The 20,009-nt window shown below is 41.4% G+C and overlaps 1 protein-coding gene across 4 annotated transcripts in view; it reads right to left on the bottom strand.

The window, feature by feature from the left end:
• GABRG1 (gamma-aminobutyric acid type A receptor subunit gamma1) overlaps positions 1–19,759 on the bottom strand; it is a 144,749-nt gene extending 124,990 nt beyond the window's left edge. The window contains exon 1 of one of the 4 annotated variants that reach the window (XR_013545843.1): positions 19,412–19,759. Coding sequence is in view for 2 of the 4 variants with exons in the window: in XM_020806393.3 (XP_020662052.3) it covers positions 19,412–19,518 (107 nt within the window). In the remaining 2 variants the exon portion in view is untranslated. Of the gene's footprint in view, positions 1–3,778; positions 4,516–16,992; positions 19,346–19,411 lie in introns of those variants that run through there. The other 3 variants (XM_020806393.3, XM_078394708.1, XM_078394709.1) reach the window with 3 other exon arrangements.
• Positions 19,760–20,009: the final 250 nt, after the last annotated feature.

Here is a 20,009-nt window from a genome sequence, read left to right as displayed (position 1 = left end):
GCTGAGAGGGCAGGAGATCTAGCCGCCTCTGAAGATGTAGTAGGAGGATTCATGGCTGTTTGCCAAAGGTAAGACCGAAGTCTTTGGAGCCTCTGTTTAAGTGCCAGCTTGGTTAGGCTCTTACAAGCAGGGCACGAATGGGTTGGATGTTCCTCACCCAAACAAAAAAGGCACTGGCTATGGCCGTTAGAAAGTGCGATTTTATTCGCACAAGTAGCACAACGCTTGAAAGGAGACGGCGATGCCATAAGCAAAAGACTGGGGGCGGAGCTTAGGGGGAGAGGGAAGGGAATTAGAACCATGGAAAGCCAATTAGGCAAACAAAAAGATGCGAAGGATCACTAAGTAGGTACTTAAAGTAAAGAAAAACAAACAAAAGCTCAGAAGAGCCTAGAAAAATATCCAAAAGGCAAATAGCGAAGCACTCTATCTTTCCTGAGAACCGTTCAGCTCGGCGGAACAAAGGAACTGGGAAAGATGGTGGGTGGGAGGAGCATATATCTCATGGAGGATCACACCATAAAATTGTTACTTTTAGCTCTAGAATCTTCCAAGAGAATCAGCGCAGGCACAGACAATACCCATATGTGTGCATTCACAGAGGCCATGAAAAAGAATTACAGAAGCCAGCTCCTGTTTTCATCAGTTAACCACTTCTCACCCTAACACAATGCAATCGCCAGTGCTGTTTCAACAAGCATGAATGATAGTGAGGAGAAGAGGGTATTATGTAGACCATCTTGACTGCTGCCTTTGGTGTTGTCAACATTCAGGTTGCCCTTTGCTATGTAAAGCTTGGCATCATTTTTCCTGCTGGCAATGTGGTCACAAATATTAGGCCATTTCCTGGTTTTTGAATCATGAGTACAAAAGCACAATATCCCACATTCATAAACTGGAGATACTTTTGAAGAATTGAATTTCCTGGATTCTGAAAAAAAGGGAGTTTAAAAATAAACATGTACTGCACACAATTTCCAAAAGAAATTTCCCTCAAATAAATTACCCATTGCTAGAGGATTTCAGAAGATGAGCACATGATCTGTACTATGGCTTCTGGAAGAAGACAGAAATGAGAACAACTTGGATGTGGCTGTAGTCTCTCTGTTCCAAAATATTTTGAAAGGCTGTTTTGGACTTAATAAAGTAAAGGTGTGAGTAAGTATAACATGTACAATGAAAGACCATACAAATGCACACTAGTTAGCTATGTTCCAATTTCCAAACCCTTTCCATGTGTTAGGCAAGCTGAGGATAAAAAGGATTACCGGACCAAAAGGTTTACAGATACGTTTAGTGCATGTTTCCCAAAAGCTGTTGCTTCACCTTTTGAAATAAAAAAGGACGAGTTTGGAGTTAGCAAAGAATGTCACTGGAAACCAAGGTCAAAATCATCCATACTATAATTTTGAAAGAAAGACAATGAAGAGAGATGGACAAAAATCAACTCATTTGAAATGTGGTGTTGGAGGAGAGCCATACAGATACTAAAGACAGCCAGAAAAGCAGAAAAGTGGGTTCTGAATCATGTCAAACCTGAACTCTCACTAGAGCAAAAATTAGTAATCTGAACCTATCCTACCATGGAAATATAATGGAAATACAGAAGTGACCAGATAAACTATATTGGTGGAAAAGTGGGGTGGGCCAGTAGACAAAAAGTAAGACCTAACATCAAATGATTTGACTGAATAAAGGAAGCCACAGCTGTTAGTTTACAAGATCCAAGCAGACCTTGTTGATAGGAAGGCGGGAGGACAATATTGCTAGAAAGGGGGACAGTAGGAAGAGAGAACTAGGTAGCATGAGATGTTGGTTTGCAAGATCTGATCAAAACTGTTAATGACAAGACTTTTGGAAGTCAGTAAGTCATATAGTCACCATACATCAGAAGTAACTTGATGGCACGTAGCATATTTGGAGTTATTTCCTGATTACCAAACTATAGAGACAAAATGGGTGGAACGAGCATCAAAGTTCTGCAAAACCATTCCCAGACACAAAGCAAAAACCAGTAATATCACAGCCTAAATGAGTGAGCTTCTGAAGAGTTATTCGCTATTTTTAAATATATATTTTAGAAAGTTTTTACAACAGAAATAGAAACTCTTTTTAATGTCTGTTTGGCCACGAAGGAGTTCAAAAGTTTGGATTCCTTCTAAATTAAACAGTAGCTGGGGCTAACCATGCTCGTTCAAGATAAGCAAGTCTGGTATTTTCAATGTATTTGATCTGTTTTAAATCTACAGACAGAAAAGGTTTCCAGTGTCAGTATGGGAGCAGGGTGGTTTGAAAGTTTACTTTTTAAAGAACTCACAACTCAAAAACTGTCTGCCCAAACAACCCCACATTTGGCACAGAGCAAGAGCAGACTGTCTGCTACTTCTGTGCCAACATTGGTGCTGATCAGATGTCCAGTTTCAAAGTTGTAATTTTTTGTTTGGGGCATCCCCCCATTTTTTAGTTGCCTTATGGAATGCTGTTGTATAATACAGTATATATTAATGCAATCTCACGGAGCAATAATATAATAGGAGCCTAAAGATCATTGGTAGTGTGCACAATATTGTTCACTATGGGTTGTTTGGGAATCAAAAACAGTAATACTGCACTGAATCCAGAATTCTTGGGGTGTCTCAGAAGATTTTCAGACCCTTTTCCCACATAGAAAATACTTCTGTCAATGGAATAACTTAAATTTTGCATTTAGATAGCAGTGCATGATGATGGACCTCACATTTCATCCATAACTCCATGCCACTGTTTCATTCATTTCTATACAGTGCTCTCCATTTAAGATTTTAATATCTAAAGAAGCTCTGGACAGTTTTAAAAAAAACCTTCTGTCCAACTCGGATGGGTCAAAAAATGGGAAATAAAAATTCCACCTAGAATATGCAAAGATTTGTTAAATAAAGTTTATTTCCATTGCAACCTGTTTCATTTTCCCCAAGCTCTTCATTAGCACAATTATTTGTGTGCCTTCCAACAGCACACTAAGTGATGTGGCTAACATCTGCTGCTTGATATTCATCTTTTCTCCTCCTTTTCATGAAGGATGGTTGTTCATTCAGCATAGTGACACATTTCGCAGAACTGCGGGGGTGCTCTCAGTCGTTTAAAAAAAAAATGTATGTGCAAGCCTGTTATTTTTATTCAACATTTCCATCATAGAAGCCAAGTGTGATGCTAGTGCAGAAAATTATGTTGCTGCTATACATTCAGGAAGAAATTAAGGTTTCGGTTGCAAGGTACTGGAATGTGAAGTTGGATTATTTCAATGGCATGGAGAAAACTCAAGCTATTCAACTCTGTGCTTCTGCTTTTGCACAGGTTAGTTTAGATCATTTGTTCATTGGCTCTAGGCCAGCTTTTCTTAACTTAGTGTTCGATTGTAGTGTTGCAAATGTAGGTGTTTCTCAGTCCTGAAGCTTTCCCCTGGGATTTTTCAGCCACCAAAATATCCTCAGTTTCTTCTCTTGAAATCTTACACAATAATTGATGCCAATCTCTGCAGGGCTTGGATAACTCTGACCTACTGCTATGCAAGCAAAAAGAAATGTTGATCAAATGACTTCTGAGTGTTGCTTATTATAGGCCCTTACTTGATCCTTAAGAGGAGAATAGCAAACAATGAAGGTTCTGATAATCCTCATTTTGGAGATGCAAATCCATTGATCGCCTTTTTTCCTAACTCTACCTGTGTTATATGATCCAGTTTCTTATTCTGTATTATGACATTGCATTATGCAGCATTTTGAACTTATGATTATGTTACCTTTCTGCCCTGCCCTCGGGACTTCAGAACAATAGGGTCCTTCTCTTGGCAACCTAAAAATAAGGTAACATTGTGCAGGGGTTCATATTGCAATACAAAAATTACAAAAACCAATTCACTTATCAATGTCTTCGTATATTTGCAAGTATTAGGCTTATTTGTATAAGCAGAATCCCTTCCAGTTCTGCAGTTCTGATTATGATAATTTTGTTTTATTACATATTTTACTGGCTGAAGTCCAGTAGTAATAGAATAGGCTTATGTGAACCAATGAAACTCACAGAGTTGATTCACCACATTCCCACTAATTCAATGGGCCTATTCAAATTGTGACTTATTTCAGATTTAAACCACTGTTTCCCTGAATACTTCACAGTGGGTTTTTATTCCTGAAGTAAGTTTAGATGTTCTGCTGGGAATTATCATAAGCACAGTTTGGAAATTGTGCTCATAGAGTTGCTTAAAGCTTATCAGGAATTCTTCAGTGAGAAGATCATTAATGCTGAACAAGTTATTCTGAATGGTCACAGTGGGCAAATTGCCAATCTTCTCCAATAATGACCCAATGCAGGAAAGCTGTGCAGAACTTCTGGAGTGCATTCTTTCCTCATATTTGACAACTATGACTGTCAATAATCCTATCCCCTGTGTAAAATGACTGTGCATTCCGAAACATACTTCATAAATACTTTGCAATGTCCAAGGCATTCAGAAGCAATGTACAGTGGTGTCCCGCATAGCGACGTTAATCCGTTCCAGGAACAAAAAAACCCATAGGAACGAATTAAACCCTGTTTAATTCGTTCCTATGGGGCAAAAACTCACCGTTCAGTGAAGATCCTCCATAGGACTGCCATTTTCGCCGCCTCAGTAAACGAGGTGTGAAACGGGTGGCCATTTTGGAACCGCCGATCAGCTGGGCAGCAGGCTCTCGGGAAGGAGTGCGGGACCTCCTCCACCCTCCTTCCCAAGCACCGGCCGGCCTTTCCCACCAGCTGGGCAGTGGGCTCTTGGGAAGGAGTGCGGGGACCTCCTCCACTCTCCTTCCCAAGCGCCGGCCGGCCTTTCCCCCCAGCTAGGAGGCAGGCTCAAGCGGCAGCGGCGGCTGCAGGGTGGGGGGGTGTCCCGAAGACTTCCAGGCAAAGGCCTAGAAGCCTTCAGGACACCCCTACCCTGTGCCCGCCGCCGGCAGCCGCCCCGCACCGCCTACCCCAGCCGTGTTCGGATGCCTGGAAGTCCGAGAACAGCTGGGGTAGGCGGCGCGGGGCGGCTTCAAGCGGCGGCGGCAGCTGCAGGGTGGGGGGGTGTCCCAAAGGCTTCCCTACCCTGCCCCCACTGCTGCTGAGGGCCTTCTGAGCTCTCAAAGGGCTTTCTCCAATGTCAGAGGGGAGCCCTTTGAGAGCTTGGAAGGCAAATGTCAGCGGTGGCTTCGGGGTCCTTCCAAGGCCACCGCCCACCACCAACATTTTTCCCCAGCTGAGCAGCGGGGCTCCCACTGAGCTGGGGGAAAATGCCCCTTCCGAACGGGAATGCAGGCGGTGGCTTCGGAAGGGTCCTTCTGAGGCCACCGACGGCATTTTCCCCCAGCTGAGCGGTGGGGCTTCAAAACTCCCACTGCTCAGCTGGGGGAAAATTGGGCTATGGGGAAAAATCGCAAAGCGATTTTTTCCCCATAGTCAACATCGTAATGCGATTGCAAAAGCGATCGCAAAATCCGCATCAGTATGCGGATTCGCCGTTAAACGGTGTGCTCGTTAAGCAAGGCACCACTGTACATTAAAATAAATCAGAAGGGAGTTTCCTAAAATAATATTTAAAATGAAAACAATGTAATAATGAATCTTCCAATGTTGCCCCCCCATATGTTTTTGGATTGCAACTCACCAGAATTTGGTGCTGTCATAACAGTGGACTCATCTGTCATCAAGGAGCAACATATGTCAAGAGTGCTAATGTATATAACACAGGCTTTATGAGATGCATACCTATACTAGTTGGAAAGAGCTAGCACTTAGCACCTAAAGAAAAGTTGTTAAGATTAGAGATGAGCATGAATTAAAATAACAAATCACCAAATTCATTCAAAAAATCACTAACTCATCAATTCATAATCATATGAATCAATGCTCCTAACAAATACAAAATGATGATTTTTTTAGCAATTTTTAGTCTATTTATTAGGCTGTAAAATAGCCCCCCAGGCACCTAGAAACACCAAAATGGCAGAGCATCTTCATGATTGTCTACAATCCCTCTGAGTTTGTTGAAGAATATGCTTAGATGTCCAAGTTATACATTCGCAAAGAGGGACCCTCCAGGAAAGTTCCCCCCAGCTACCTAGGGACACCAAAATGACAGAGACATTTCTACTGATTCTCCTCTACAGTATCTCCATGTTTGGTGAAAATGAACTGTATCGGGTATTACCAAGGATTTGATTATGTATGGGATTGCAAGTACTTTTATTCCAAACTACTACAGTCGTGCCTCGCTTAAAGAGGAAATCGCTGTATTAGGTGTTTGCGATCACTTTTGTGATCGCAAAACGATGGTTTAAATGGGGTTTTTTCATTAATGATGATTGGTTCCCTGCTTCGGGAACCGATTTTTGTTTTACGACAATCAGCAAGCAGCTGATCGTCGGGTTTCAAAATGGTCGCCGGCTGAAGAAAATGGACCCCCGCTGTTTTCTAGGACGGATTCCTCGCTTTACAGGCACCGAAAATGATTGCCATATGGAGGAGCTTCGTTGGACGAGCAGGTATTCAGCCCATTGGAACGTATTGAATGGTTTTCAATGTGTTTCAATGGTTTTTTTTATTTCGCTTGACTATGTTTTTGCTCTACAGAGATTTTGCTGGAATGAATTAACATCGTCAAGCGAGGCACCACTGTATATACTTTTAATCAATATTTATCTTATAGTACTTATAATTCCATTCCTGTTGTTCAATATATTTTAACCTTCTCAATTTATTCTCTTAACACTCTCAGCTCAATTCACTAACCCTCTTCTTCTCTCTCCTAAACCCTACTGCCATCCCCAACTGTCTCTCTGACTCCACCCCCCCTGCCCTATCCTTGGCTCCTCCCTTTGGAGCTTCTGTGATGGACAGGCAGGAATGATGTCACCTGTTGGCATTTTACCACATACCTTTCCCCTTAGAAAGTTTGTTCAATGGAGTAAAACCTACAGTGGTTTGCTCCACGAACAACATAGAAACAGTTTAGTAATATTTCACACAATCTAAAATAATAACACTACACATTTTAAATCACATTAATACTTAACACCATTAAACTCCATCAATCAACATTTGCAGTACTTTCAATTTCTTTGCTATAATACTTTATCATTGCTTATCATTAATTCATCTAAAGGAAAGTTACATTTGCAATTGCTTGTTTTATTTATACCTAACTGGAACAGGTTATTACATTCTAAATTTACTTTCAGTAGTCAATTTATTATTCCTTAGGTCTTCAAGCCTAGGCTTCAGCAACCATCTTTTGAGTCTTTGTTTTTCTGCGGATTTCAAATTCTAAATCTTCCAAGTTCCTGGTCCAGTTTGCAAGCTTGTTTTATAGGATTTCACAGTTCGTAACTCCATTAAAGGAAATGAGTATGTGCACAGTTCAAAATGTCCTCTCTACTTGCACGGCCTGATCTTCTGTAATGACGACCCCCTTATATTACACTTATGTTCCATCAATGCAAGGTATCTCTCACCAGCCTGCAGCTTTCCACTCAGAAATGTAGCCGGATGATGATCTTCCTTGTCGTCTGCCTGGCTCAACACAGCTCTGGGTTTGAATGTGGCCGCATGAGCATGTCTGGTGAGGTCCTTCTGGGACTCTAAACCTCTCACAACCCGGCCAGCCATCAACACCTCCTTCAGCTTCCCAAAGGCCTCCTCACAGTTGCTCGTCCCCTGGATATTTCCAATTTTCTTTTTATGTGTCAGGTCAGATATAGAGGCGGCTATTTCACTGAACTTTGGTATACACTTTGGAGGTGCATCTCCAGTAACAATTTTGTGCACTACTTCCTTTGCTGCCCCTGGTTTGTTTGAGAAGACCTGCTTGTATCTCATCAGCAAGGCTCTCACTTCTTTTTTCTCTCTGGGGAAAGTAAGGGACTGATTTGTATATCTTCAGGGTTATATTTGGGTTCACCCCTCCCTTCCCAATAGTGTAAATCATATATTTTGTTGTCAGCTTCTTTCATAGCAAATAGGACGTTTTCCCTTCTATAATATGGTTTTATCATGTTTACATGAACCACTTTTGCCCTGGTTCTCCCTCCTCCTGGATTATATAATTTGTTTTGTCCATTTTGGAGATTATTCTGTACGGACCTGCCCAATTTAATTGCAATTTATTCCCTTTGATGGGTCTTAGCATCAGAATCTCATCTCCAGGGTTGAATGTTCTCTCTCTGGCCTTTCTGTCATACAATAATTTTTGTTTTTGTTGCTGGCCCTGTAAATTTTCTGGTGTAATCTCTAGAGATTTCTGCAAAGAGTTCATTAAGTTATCTACATATTGAATTACTCTTTCAGGATCTTGCTCCCCCTCTAGTTATTCCCAATTTTGTCGGAGTAAATCTAGGGGTCCCCGCACCTTCCACCCAAACAACAGTTCAAAAGGACTGAACCTGGTACTTTCCTGTGGTACAGATCTATAAGTCAGTAATTTTTGTAGTTTGTGGTCCCAATCATTGGGATTTCCTGCAGTATATGCCCTAATCCATTAAATTTCTCCACCAGTCCAATAGTTTGAGGATGATATGGGGAGGAAGTTATATGCTTGATGCCACACAGTTGCCATAGTCTCTTCATTAACTTAGAAGTGAAGGAAGTTCCCAAATCTGTGAATATCTCAGAAGCAAAACCCATTCGGCATGTGTAATTCAGCAAGACATCTGCAACTGTCTGTGTTTCTATATTTCTCAAGGGAACTGCTTCTGGGTATCGAGTGGCATAATCAATGGTAGTTAGTATGAATCTAGTTTACCCTCCTGGTGACTTTGGGTAAAGGGCCCACTATGTCCAAACCTATGTGTTGAAAAGGGGTGGAGATGATAGGCAAAGGGCACAACTTGGCTTTGGTTTCTTTACTTTGACATATGTCATAACTCTAACAAAACGCTTTTATCTGCTTTCCCATTTCTGGCCAGGAGAAATTCTGAGATATTCTTTGCCCCACTCTTGTAACACCTAAATGACCAGGAAAGGTATCTGCATGTCCTTTTTCCATTATTTTCTGTCTGTATTTAGAAGAGATTATAAGTTGTTTATGAAGGCTCTCCCCTCCCCTCCTTGGATTTATTAAGATCTTGCTATATAAAAGGCCTTTTTCCTCAAAGTACCTCTCACAGTTCTCAGAGGTTACTGGACCTTCGCTAACCATTTTAAAGCACTGTTCCAAGGTATAATCTGTTTTTTTTTTTGTTCCTTTTTGAATGTACTCTCATTTGGATTCCTCATGGTTACTAAATCAGCTATCTCATCGTTCCCTCTTATTAGTTCATTAGGAAATTCATGTTTTTCCTTGGATATTTCTTTATTTTCTTTCTGGGAACGAGTATTCATCAAAACACTCTTGACATGTTCAGAAAGATTTATCCCTATTAGGAATGGAGCTGGTAGTTGATTCATAATTGCTGTTTTCCACAACCCAGTCCACCCTTGATATTTTATCGGTACTTTTGCTACTGGTAACATAATTATCTCTGCCCCAAATTCCTTTGACTGTTAGGCTTTCATCTTTCAATATATATTCTGGAGGAATTATTTCTGGATGGCATAATGTCACCTGAGAGCATGAGTCTTTTAGAGCTAGATATTTAGTCTTATTTATATAAATATTATCCCCAGAACATCTAACAAGTTCCTGGTTACTTTCAATCAAATAACAATGGAAAATTTTATGGGAAGCTGTTGTTCTTGTTGTTCTGGGCTTTCTGCTCTAGCAGTAACTGGGGTTGCTGTGGCGCCCGCTTCAACTGCCCCTGTGGGTGCTTCTTTCTGTTGTACGCAGAATGCCTTATTAGGCAAATTCCCTTTTTGTTGCCCAAACTCTCTATTCTTAGCTCATTGAGCTATGAAGTGTTCTTTTTCTCCACAGCCAAAATAGGATCTAGAATTTTTTTGTTCAAAACTTGGGGACTTATCTCCCTTTCCTTCCCAGTTTTATATCTCTGCTGGCTCTGCTCTGAGGGCTTGCCTCTAAAATGGCTTCCAACTGCCTGTAGATCTTTGAGGTACTCTCTGGGTTCTTTCTTTCTTTCATCCCAAGCCTTTCCTCCAATTTTTACCTCAGAGTATCTTGGATATTTTATTTCTGTGATATGGTCAGCTATTTCACTGGTCTCCAAAATATTTTTAGGCTTTTTATCTTTTATCAAATACCTCAATTCCCCAGGTAGAACTGAGAAAAATTGTTCAAGACCAATGATATTTTTCATATCCTCTCGGGTCTGGACCTCCGACTGCTCAAGCCACTTCTCCAAATATCTAATCATATTTGCACCTAATTGAGAATAGGATTCCTCAGGCTTTTTGGTCAATGCTCTAAATTTCCACCTTAGATGTTCCGCATTGATCCCAAACCTCTCAAAAAAAAACAGCTTTCTAAAAGCTTAGTATTCTCTTACTTTTTTCTTGGGGCATTTGGGTGTATATTTCAACGAGTTCTCCACTCATTGGGGTTCTTAAAACCACCATTTTCTCTGATTCTATAGTCCCAGCAGGCTCTCTCAACCAGAATTAGGAATGCTTCAGGATTATCTCCCTTTCTGAATTGTGGGAATTTCTTAAAGTCTCTTTCTGAAAGCTCTTCAACTGCTGATTACTCTGATTTAGGGCTGTTACTTCTAATTGTTTCATTTTAAATTGGTGTCCCATCTCTTTTTCCCTCATTTCTAGTTGTCTTCTTTCTTGCTCCATGGCCATCTCCCTTTCTCTGGCCTCTGCCTGTCTGGCTGTGAGCTGTAATTCTTTTAATTGAAACTCCTTCTCCAATTTCCATTTCACAAAATCTAGGGATCTTTCTCTCCCTGAGGCATCCTCCTCCTCAGAGAGGCATCATCATCTTGCTCAGCTAATTCAAGAGAACTTTCCTCTTCCTGAGGTAAACTTTGCACATTCGAGACCTCCATTGTTAACCGTTTCCCTCTCTTAGAAGGCATGGTTTATCTGTTTTCTCACAGATTCAGATAGACAAGCCTCGTTTTAAAATGGATCTTTTTTTCTTGTGTTAGAGACTGATTGATACTTAGCTTTCCCTTGACAGCCTAGCTCCACTACTTTGTTACTTTAGGCACCTAGCCTCACTGTTCCCTGTAGGATACACTGTTTCTTTTGACCTCCAGCCACCCAGCTATTTCAGCTTATTTTTATTTTTCTGTTTTCCAAGCCCCTCTGCTTTGTCCAGTTCCCTCAGATCTGTGTCTGATCTTGGCTTCTGCTTTTGTCCCCTTCAGCACTCCCTTCTTAAAGCCTATAATCCAAAGCTAGCCCACTAGTCTTTCAAAATCTTGAGGTAAACCTTGAACTATTGAATTTTCCTCAGAGCTTTTCCCTTTCTCTAGTCGTTCCCAGGTCTGCAATCAGGAATCCCTTTTAAGCTTTTCACCAAGCCACTTTCAAGGGTCCCACTCCTGCCCTTACAGTACCAGACTACTAGATCTCTTAAGCTCAGGAAATTCTTTTTTTTTTTTTTTTTTTTTTTGGCTTACTGGACTGTATTCAAATCCCTTTGGTTTACAGGATTATCTTCCGTATCCTGCCGCTGATCACCACTTGTGTTCAACCTTGTTGCCCCTGTTTATTCTGGCACTCACAAAGGCTCACACCCTTTTCTCTTCTAGCTGCCACCAGGTATTATCCTTCTAACATCGATTACGTATGTTATAAATGTGTGCTGCCAAAGCTAAGGTTTATTGAATTTAGGAATTAGAGGTTTAATTAACAAATAGTCATTTATTGTCAAGTAAATCACAAAGGTAAATCACGTATGAATTGTATCCAGGTATTACCAAGGATTTGATTATGTATGGGGTTGCAAGTACTTTTATTCCGAATTACTATATACTTTTAATCAATATCTATCTTATAGTACTTATAATTTCATTCCTGCTTGTTCAATATATTTTAACCTTCTCAATTCATTCTCTTAACTCTCTCAGCTCAATTCACTAACCATCTTCTTCTCTCTCCTAAATCCTAACTGCCATTCCACATCCCCAACTGCCTCTCTGACTCCGCCCCTCCTGTCCTATCCTTGGCTCCTCCCTTTTGAGCTTCTGTGATGGACAGGTAGGAATGACGTCACCTGTTGGCATTTCGCCACAGTCTTGAGTAGAAATAGAGCCAAATTGAGTTACATTACGGATTTTTGGTTTTGTTCAGCTGTGCTTCGATTCCAGAATACCTCCATTTAATTTTTTAATTCTTATTTGATTTTGTAATTTCTAAGTGTGCCGAGAACAAAGAAGTTCCCTTATTGGTTTTTCTTAGACAATGTGTAGGGAAAGCAGCTTTACAGGTGCCCATTAAGACTGGTAAGGCTGATGCAGAAATTACAGATGGTCCAGAATGCGGCAGCAAGGCTACTGAGTGGGGTGAGAAAACACCAACACATCTCCCCCACCCTGGCTGCTTTGCACTGGTTGCCCATCTGTTTCTGCGTCGACTTCAAAGTGCTAATGATTACTTATAAAGCCCTAAACAGTTTGGGACCTCAATATTTGGCAGACCGTCTCCTCCCACCCCGATCTACCCAAACCACCCGTTGTAGCCAGCAGGGATGGCTGAGGGGCCTGACACCGAGAGAGGCTTGGAAGGAAAAAACTAGAAACCGGGCCTTCTCGGCAGTGGCCCCTCGGCTGTGGAACACCCTTCCAACAGAAATTCGGCTGGCACCCTCGCTGGGTGTTTTTAAAAGACTGTTAAAAACTTGGCTATTTAGGCAGGCCTTCCCTCCAGTCAGCTAACTCTTTTCATTTCTTTTTTCTTATCTTATCCCAACCTAGTATCCTTTCTTAAATTAATTGTTTTAATTAATATAGAAATTGTATTTTATGATTATATATATATATATATATATATATATATATATATAGAGAGAGAGAGAGAGAGAGAGAGAGAGAGAGAGAGAGAGAGAGAGAGAGAGAGAGAGAGAGAGAGAGAGAGAGAGAGAGAGAGAGAGAGAGATCTATTTTATGTTGTAAGCCGCCCCGAGTAGACATGGTCTAGAGGGGTGGGGTATAAATGTAATAAATAAATAAATACATAAATACATACATACATACACAAACAAACAAACAAACAAATAAAGTAAGGCAGAATGCTCAATGGCAGGAAGGCCAAAGTCAACCATAGGACCAATTCTCTAATGTTATCTCCCCCACTCCTCCCTTGCAATACTGAAGTACAGCTCCTTAAGATCTAATATCTACTGAACATTAAAACAGTCCCTTATGCTAATTCAGTCAGTTTACACATTTTGACGATTCTCTGCTGCAGAAGAGTATGTCTTCTGTCATCCTTTCTAGCCACCAGGCAAGGGTGGGTAGAGACCTACTGGACAAACATGGTGCACTGCATCTTCCATAAACCTTCACCATTGACTGTACTGGCAAAGGGTATTAAGAGTTGGAGGTGAAAAACCATGTTGAGGGCAATGGTTTATTTATTCCCACTTGGTTCCTTAGATATATCCATTTTTGAGAACATGATATAATTGAAATATAAGAGCTACTACGTTATGCTACAGATTTTATGGGAAAAGCAAGTTTTTATAGAATCATAGAAAAGAGAAGTTGGAAGGGGATTGCAAGGCCATCAAGTCCAACCCCCTGCTCAGTGCAGGAGTACAATCAAAGCATATCTGCCAGGTGATTATTCACATTTTTCTTGAATGCCTCCAGTGTTGGAACACGCATCAACTCCTGAGGTAACTGGTTCCACTGTCGTAATGCTGTAACAGTTGGGAAGTTTTTCCTGATATTCAACCAAAATCTGGCTTCCTTTAACTTGAGCCCACTGCTGTGTGTCCTGCACTATGGGATGATCAAGAACAGATCTTGCCCCTCCTCCGTAAAACAGCCTTTCAAATATTTGCAAACTGCTATCATATCACACCTCAGCCTTCTTTTCTCAAGACTAAACATGCCCAATTCTTTCAGCCTTTCATCATAAGGCTTGGTTTCCAGCCCCAACCATCCTTGTCGCCCTCTTCTGAACTTGTTCCAATTTGTTAGCATCCTTCTTGAAGATTGGTGTCCAGAACTGGACACAATACTCAAGGTGAGGCCTAACCAGTGCAGAACAGAGGGGGACTAGCACTTCACGGGATTTGGAAACTATACTTCTATTAATGCAGCCTAAAATAGCATTTGCCTTTTTTGTAGCCACATCACACTGTTGGTTCATATTTAGCTTGTGATCTAGAACAATTCCAAGATCCTTCTCACTTGTTGTTTTTCTGTGCCAGGTATCCCCTATCTTGTAACTGTGCTATTGGTTTTTTTCCAAGGTGCAGTGCTTTGCACTTATCCCCGTTGAATTTCATTCTGTTGCTTTTGGCCCAGTGCTCCATCCTAGCAAGGTCATTTTGAATTTTGTTTCTGTTTTCCAGGGTATTAGCTATTCAGCCTAATTTGGTATCATCTACAAATTTGACAAGCATTCCCTGCACTCCCTCATCCAAGTCATGAATAAAAATATAGAAGAGCACCCAGCCCCAGGACTGAGCCTTGGGGTACCCCACTTGTTTCCTCCTCCCAATTAGAGAAGGTCCCATTAATCATCACTCTCTGAGTTCTGTAGCCAATTGTGTATCTACCTGACACTTGATCTATCCAGCCCACACCTAGTTAACTTGCTAATCAGATGATCATGGGGCACTTTGTCAAAAGCTTTGCTGAAGTTATACTATGTCTACAGCATTCCCTCTATCAGGGAGGTGACTTGATAAAAAAATTTCAATAAGATCAAAGTACGTAGTTTAGAAGGATTTGTTCTTGACAAATCTGTGTTGGCTTCTACTTACCATGGCATTGTTTTCTAGGTGCTTGCTCAATGACTGCTTTATGATCTGTTCCAGAAATTTACCTGGGAGTGATGCCAGGCTGACTGGCCTGTAGTTCCCAGGTTCCTCTTATTTGCCCTTTTTGAAGATAAGGACAACATTAGCCCTCCTCCAATCCTCCGGAACCTCCCTGGTTTCCCATCATTTAAAGAAATCTCCCATCACTACTATGTCGTGTCTCTTTGAAAACCCTGCAATTTGTTTTCCAAAAGTTTCATCCACTTCCTCTCTTTGATTGGGCAGTCAGTAGTAGACTCCAACTACCAAGTTCCTTTCCCCCCCCCAACTAGATTGATCCAGATGTTCTTGATGGGACAGCAAATCTCTTGTATTTCTGTGCAGGAATCATATTTTTGAGATATACTGCCATTCCACCTCCCTTTTTATTCTCTCTGTTCTTTTTGATCAGTTTATATATCTCAGTTGCTGTATGCCAGTCATGGGGGTTATCCCACCAAGTTTCAGTTATTCCTATCAAGTCAGAGTTAAAGTCCTGAATTTAAATTTCCAGTTCTTGTTTGGTTCCCATACTCCTGGCATTCATATACAGACACCAGAGATTGTGTGGCCTTTTTGTCTTTGTACATTTTTAAGAATATTATGATGTTTATTGTAATGTTTATTGGTGTGATTATTATTGTTAGTGTTATTATTGTTGCCCTTTTGATCAGTTTGGTCCATTCTTATTGTGTGTAAGGTTTCATCTACCTTTAACTCTGTGCTTGTATCTCCCTCCCCCTTCCAATTCAGTTTAAAGCCCTTCTGACACAATCTGCCCACTCCTTGTTAGATGCAAGCAGTCTCTTGCTAGTAGTCCTTCTTCTCCTTTGGTAAAAGAGGCATTCTACAAGGCAGTATTAACTTTATGGGGCAACAAGGCCAATGGTCATCTGAAGGACCATGAGACATTCAGCGGGGGGGGGGGACAGAGGAACAAAAGTCTATGAGAAGAAAAATAAGAGAACAAGACTTTGGAGATTTTGATTGGACAGCATCATCCATGAGACCCATAGGAAGCAGCTAGATAAGAGGATGCAAGGCAGGCCACTATTTTGTATATATCAGTCATAGGGTAGTATAATTACACCTTTAAAATATAGGATAGTATAACAAATACTCTCTGTTGAGTGTCTTCTGAATCATCTATTTGAATCCAGGATTTTTTTTTCTTGGTAATAAAAATACAGAGGTATACCTGTCAGTTTCAGGGGCTGATATAGTGACATCTGTGGCAGAACTTTAAATATTTCGTTAAACTCCTCTAGCCGTGCAGAAGTGCAGGGATTCACATAACAGAATATCTTCAAGTTCTCCAGAGTAATCCACCCCTTTTCTCACTAACTGGTAATTAAAGTCTCAATAATTCACTCTCAAACATTAATAGTAAAAAGAATAAAAAACCATATATTTTTTTTACAAAAAAAAAAATATCAACAGCAAACTGGCAAACATGATTGTTTTCAGCAAACAGATTTCAACAGACTAAGATAAAGAGAGAGAAGAGCAGAGAGGTGGGGCTTTCTCTGAATTCAAAGGCAAGAGGGAATTATTGGTTCTTGCTGGATAGGTTCACAGCCACTCCAGCACTGTCAAGTCCCTCCCAACTACATCTATTAAGGCAGCATGTGAGGCTGTAAGAACTCCAACAACATCAGATAATGACATAGTGAAGATAACTTAGCCCTTTGTCCCTAACAACCATTGCCCCATCTATTGCTGGAACAAATTATGAATAAATTGCATAGTAAAACAGACTCATCCAAACAAGCACCCTCCAGATGGAGTTGTAGTCAAACATATCTTGAAGGTACTTGGTTAGGCAAAGAACATTGCTCAAGAGCTTTAAAAATTCCGGGCAGGATATTTATGTACCAAGCTTAGAAAAGCTTACTATCATTGAGATATTATCCTGTGAAGTAGGGATGCGGAAGCAGTGTTAAGATAAATCAGATAGTACAGGTTTTTGTATTGTTTCTATGGTTGAGGACGTACTATAGAAGACAACCAAGGCATCAACCCATCTGCCACCCCCACTTAATTGCTTGGAAATTAGAGATAATTACACCTAAGATACATAATTAAACATTTTTAGTGTGGTTACTAAATATTCTCCTAACCTTTTAATCTTCATAAGCAGTGCAGTCATTGCTTCTTTCTTCTGCACACCCATTTTCTAAACTAGTCTCCTTCTCCACTCCCTGGCTTTCCTGAAAAAGTCTTTCAGCTAGTTAAATAAGTATACAGATGTTTCCTCTTGCATCCTCTTGACCCACTTGATGTTTCTGTACTCAAGAACAAAATATATCCATGTACAACATATTCACTAAGATTTATTCACAAGAAGCATGAATTGTTATTGCTATCATCTCAATACATCTGAAAAAGATACTACAATAATCTGTCAAAAATCTCCCCTTTTACATAAACTCAAACCTATTGTATAGCCATAGGAAAAAGATAACCTAGCTGGGCTTCCATACCACTTTTCTCAAGATGAGAGACACACTTGAAATCTGCACACTTCACATAAACAGAAAAAACACAGCATAGAGAAATCCACAGTAACTCAGCATAGAGAAACTGTAACATGTTTACATGGATTTTTTTTTTACCATCCTGGGTACCACATGTCTGCTCTGGTGCTCTGTTTCTCTCCAGCACTGGATAATTTAGCCTGTATCTTTTAAAAGATAAGATAAATTAATGGTTAACTTGCTTTGCCATTTCTAATACCTTGGGAAACTATAAGCACAATGCAAGGCTTACAGAGCTATACATTATTAACCTCACCCAACTGTAGGTTTTCTGTTATAGACACTCACAAGCAACAGATCAGGAACAAACAGCTTCTTTGGGGTAAGCCTGAAGAAATCTCTTTGTAAATGTGCATTATCCATCAACAGACTTCTAGAATCTCTGTAGGAGAATCTCAGCTGTTCCATGTATATGCACTGGGCACAGATTTTTTTTTTCAGTGCTGTCCATATGAAGTCTATGCTAATGTTAAGAAAGGGTGGTGGTGGGGAATAACGCTGCCTTGTAAGCTTATTTGAAAAAGAAAATCATTAGTAAGGCAAACATTTTCTACAGTGATATCTTTGGCAAATGTCCCTTTTGGATAACAAATTTTCTTAAATTTTGAAAAACTGGCGAAAGACCATTTGTGCACATACAAAATACAGTTTCTTCTAAATTAAAAATGGTGGCATCATGGAACCTGGCATGCAGCTCTTAGTTGCTGAATGCTGCAAAAAAATTAAAAAAAAAACTGAACCAAAATAAAACACCAAAACAAAAAACCAACCCCCCCCAAAAAAAAACACCAGTATTAACTTAGATTCCTGCAGCTAGATTAGTTGCATTGCCTTCTACCACTCATCTCAGGGTTAAAGACAAACACATTCCCATGAGGAAGAACCCATAAGATCCTTTCCCTCAGAAAACTTAAGAGTTCTGCCATTATCTCTTTTAAAAAGGTTTGCATGGAAGAAAGTCCAGCTGATCTCAGTGGAGCTTTGTTTTTAAGCACTAAAACAAAGGTCAGTACCAAACACATCTTTTAAAGTAAGTCCCATTTAATATGACATGGTACTGAAAATGTGCAGCCTTGCATCCCAAGCCAAACAAGGTGTAGTCAGAAGTACAGGTCTCTGGTTCAGTACCAGTTCCTTAGAGAGAAAGGCACCGTGCTTTCTGCTGCATGACCCAAACAATGCATTTTTATCCAGAGGCATTTCCTCTTTAGACCTATCCCAAGCATGTTTGTTCAAAGGCAGGATGCCTAGAACCCAGGGCTCTCAGTGGGACTGCACTGTCCATTGTTCAACCTGTGCGTGTTAAACCAACCTCTGCTTCCTCTTCCTTTGTCAAGAGAGAACTTTCCTTGTTCCCTGTGACATTAGCAGCCGGATCCTATGCCTGACCAGTGTCAGGCACCCGAGGCTGCAATCCTGAGGCTTCGACCTCGTTCCGCTGAGTTCCACGTCTGAGCAGACCAGATAGATAGGTCTGCGCTTCCTGCCTGCAATTCTAAGCATATTTTACTTCGAAGTGATTTATCCCTCAGAGCCCACACTCTTAGGATTGCGCTGCCTACCTGCAGCAGCTCTGAGCATATTTACTTAAGAGTAAGCTTCATCGACCTCGGAAAGGACTGTTCAGGCAGGAACAAATGTGGGACCCCCTTCTCCCAGGAGGGAAATTATTTCTGAGTCACGATAAAGCATATTCCAGCAGCCAGTGGTGCAGCGCCCGTCTGCTGAAGAATGCAGTGTTACACCAAGTTTGCACATAGTCCTCCCCCCCCCTCTCCCAGTCTACTAAGGAAGAGGGGAAAAGTTCTGTTCCCTTTGCCCGCCCTGTTTGCAAAGGCAACGGAGGCAGCGGTTGAGCCTAATCCAGGCCACCCCAATCAGCCAGTAAGACGACCACCGGTGCGACGGCAGTGGTACTGGCGGTGTGTGTGTTTGGGTGTGTGTGTGTGGGGGGGTTGGCTTGCTTTCAACCGTGCCCTCCTGCTGCCCACAAGCTACTCACCAGTTCCCCAAGCGCACCGTCAAAAGCAGGAGCAGGAGCCTCACGCCGCCGCAAGGGCTCCACAGAGGCGACGGGAAGCAAAGACACGACGTCGACCAGGCGTCCATGCGAAGCTCGGGACCCCCCCAGACAGTTTGCTTCGCTGCTGGTGTTGGCGGCGGCGGTGCCAGTGCGCGCGGGCTTTTCTGCCTTGACTCCGCCGTCTCCCGCCCACACCTGCCCTCTAGTTATTGGCGGCGGCGGCAGCTGCAAGGCTAGCACTTGAGGAGAGCGCGAGAAACCCCACATCAAACAGGTAGCATCGGCTTCGGGAAGGGACCCGTCAAGCCTTGATTGACCAATGGGCTCTTGAGGCTGAGCCAAGCCTCGAATCAATTCGACCGAAGGGCGGGGCTTTCTTTTTATTAGAAAAGGCGGTCACAAAATAAAACAAGGTTTTTTAAAAAAAAAAATTGGCGCGTTGCGAGAACGTCCCACCTCAAATTTACAAAATGGGCGTAAGGAGATTTGAGGATGTTGTTGTTTTTTTCTTTCCCCGTTGTAAAATAGAAAGTAGTCCTATTTCGACCCGTTACAGTTATGGGGAGCATGTCGCTAG

Source organism: Pogona vitticeps, chromosome 5 (genome assembly GCF_051106095.1).
Source record: "Pogona vitticeps strain Pit_001003342236 chromosome 5, PviZW2.1, whole genome shotgun sequence".
NCBI classification, from domain to species: Eukaryota; Metazoa; Chordata; class Lepidosauria; order Squamata; family Agamidae; genus Pogona; species Pogona vitticeps.
The sequence above is the reverse complement of the archived record's forward strand: the minus strand, read 5'-3'. Positions and strand labels throughout refer to the sequence as shown.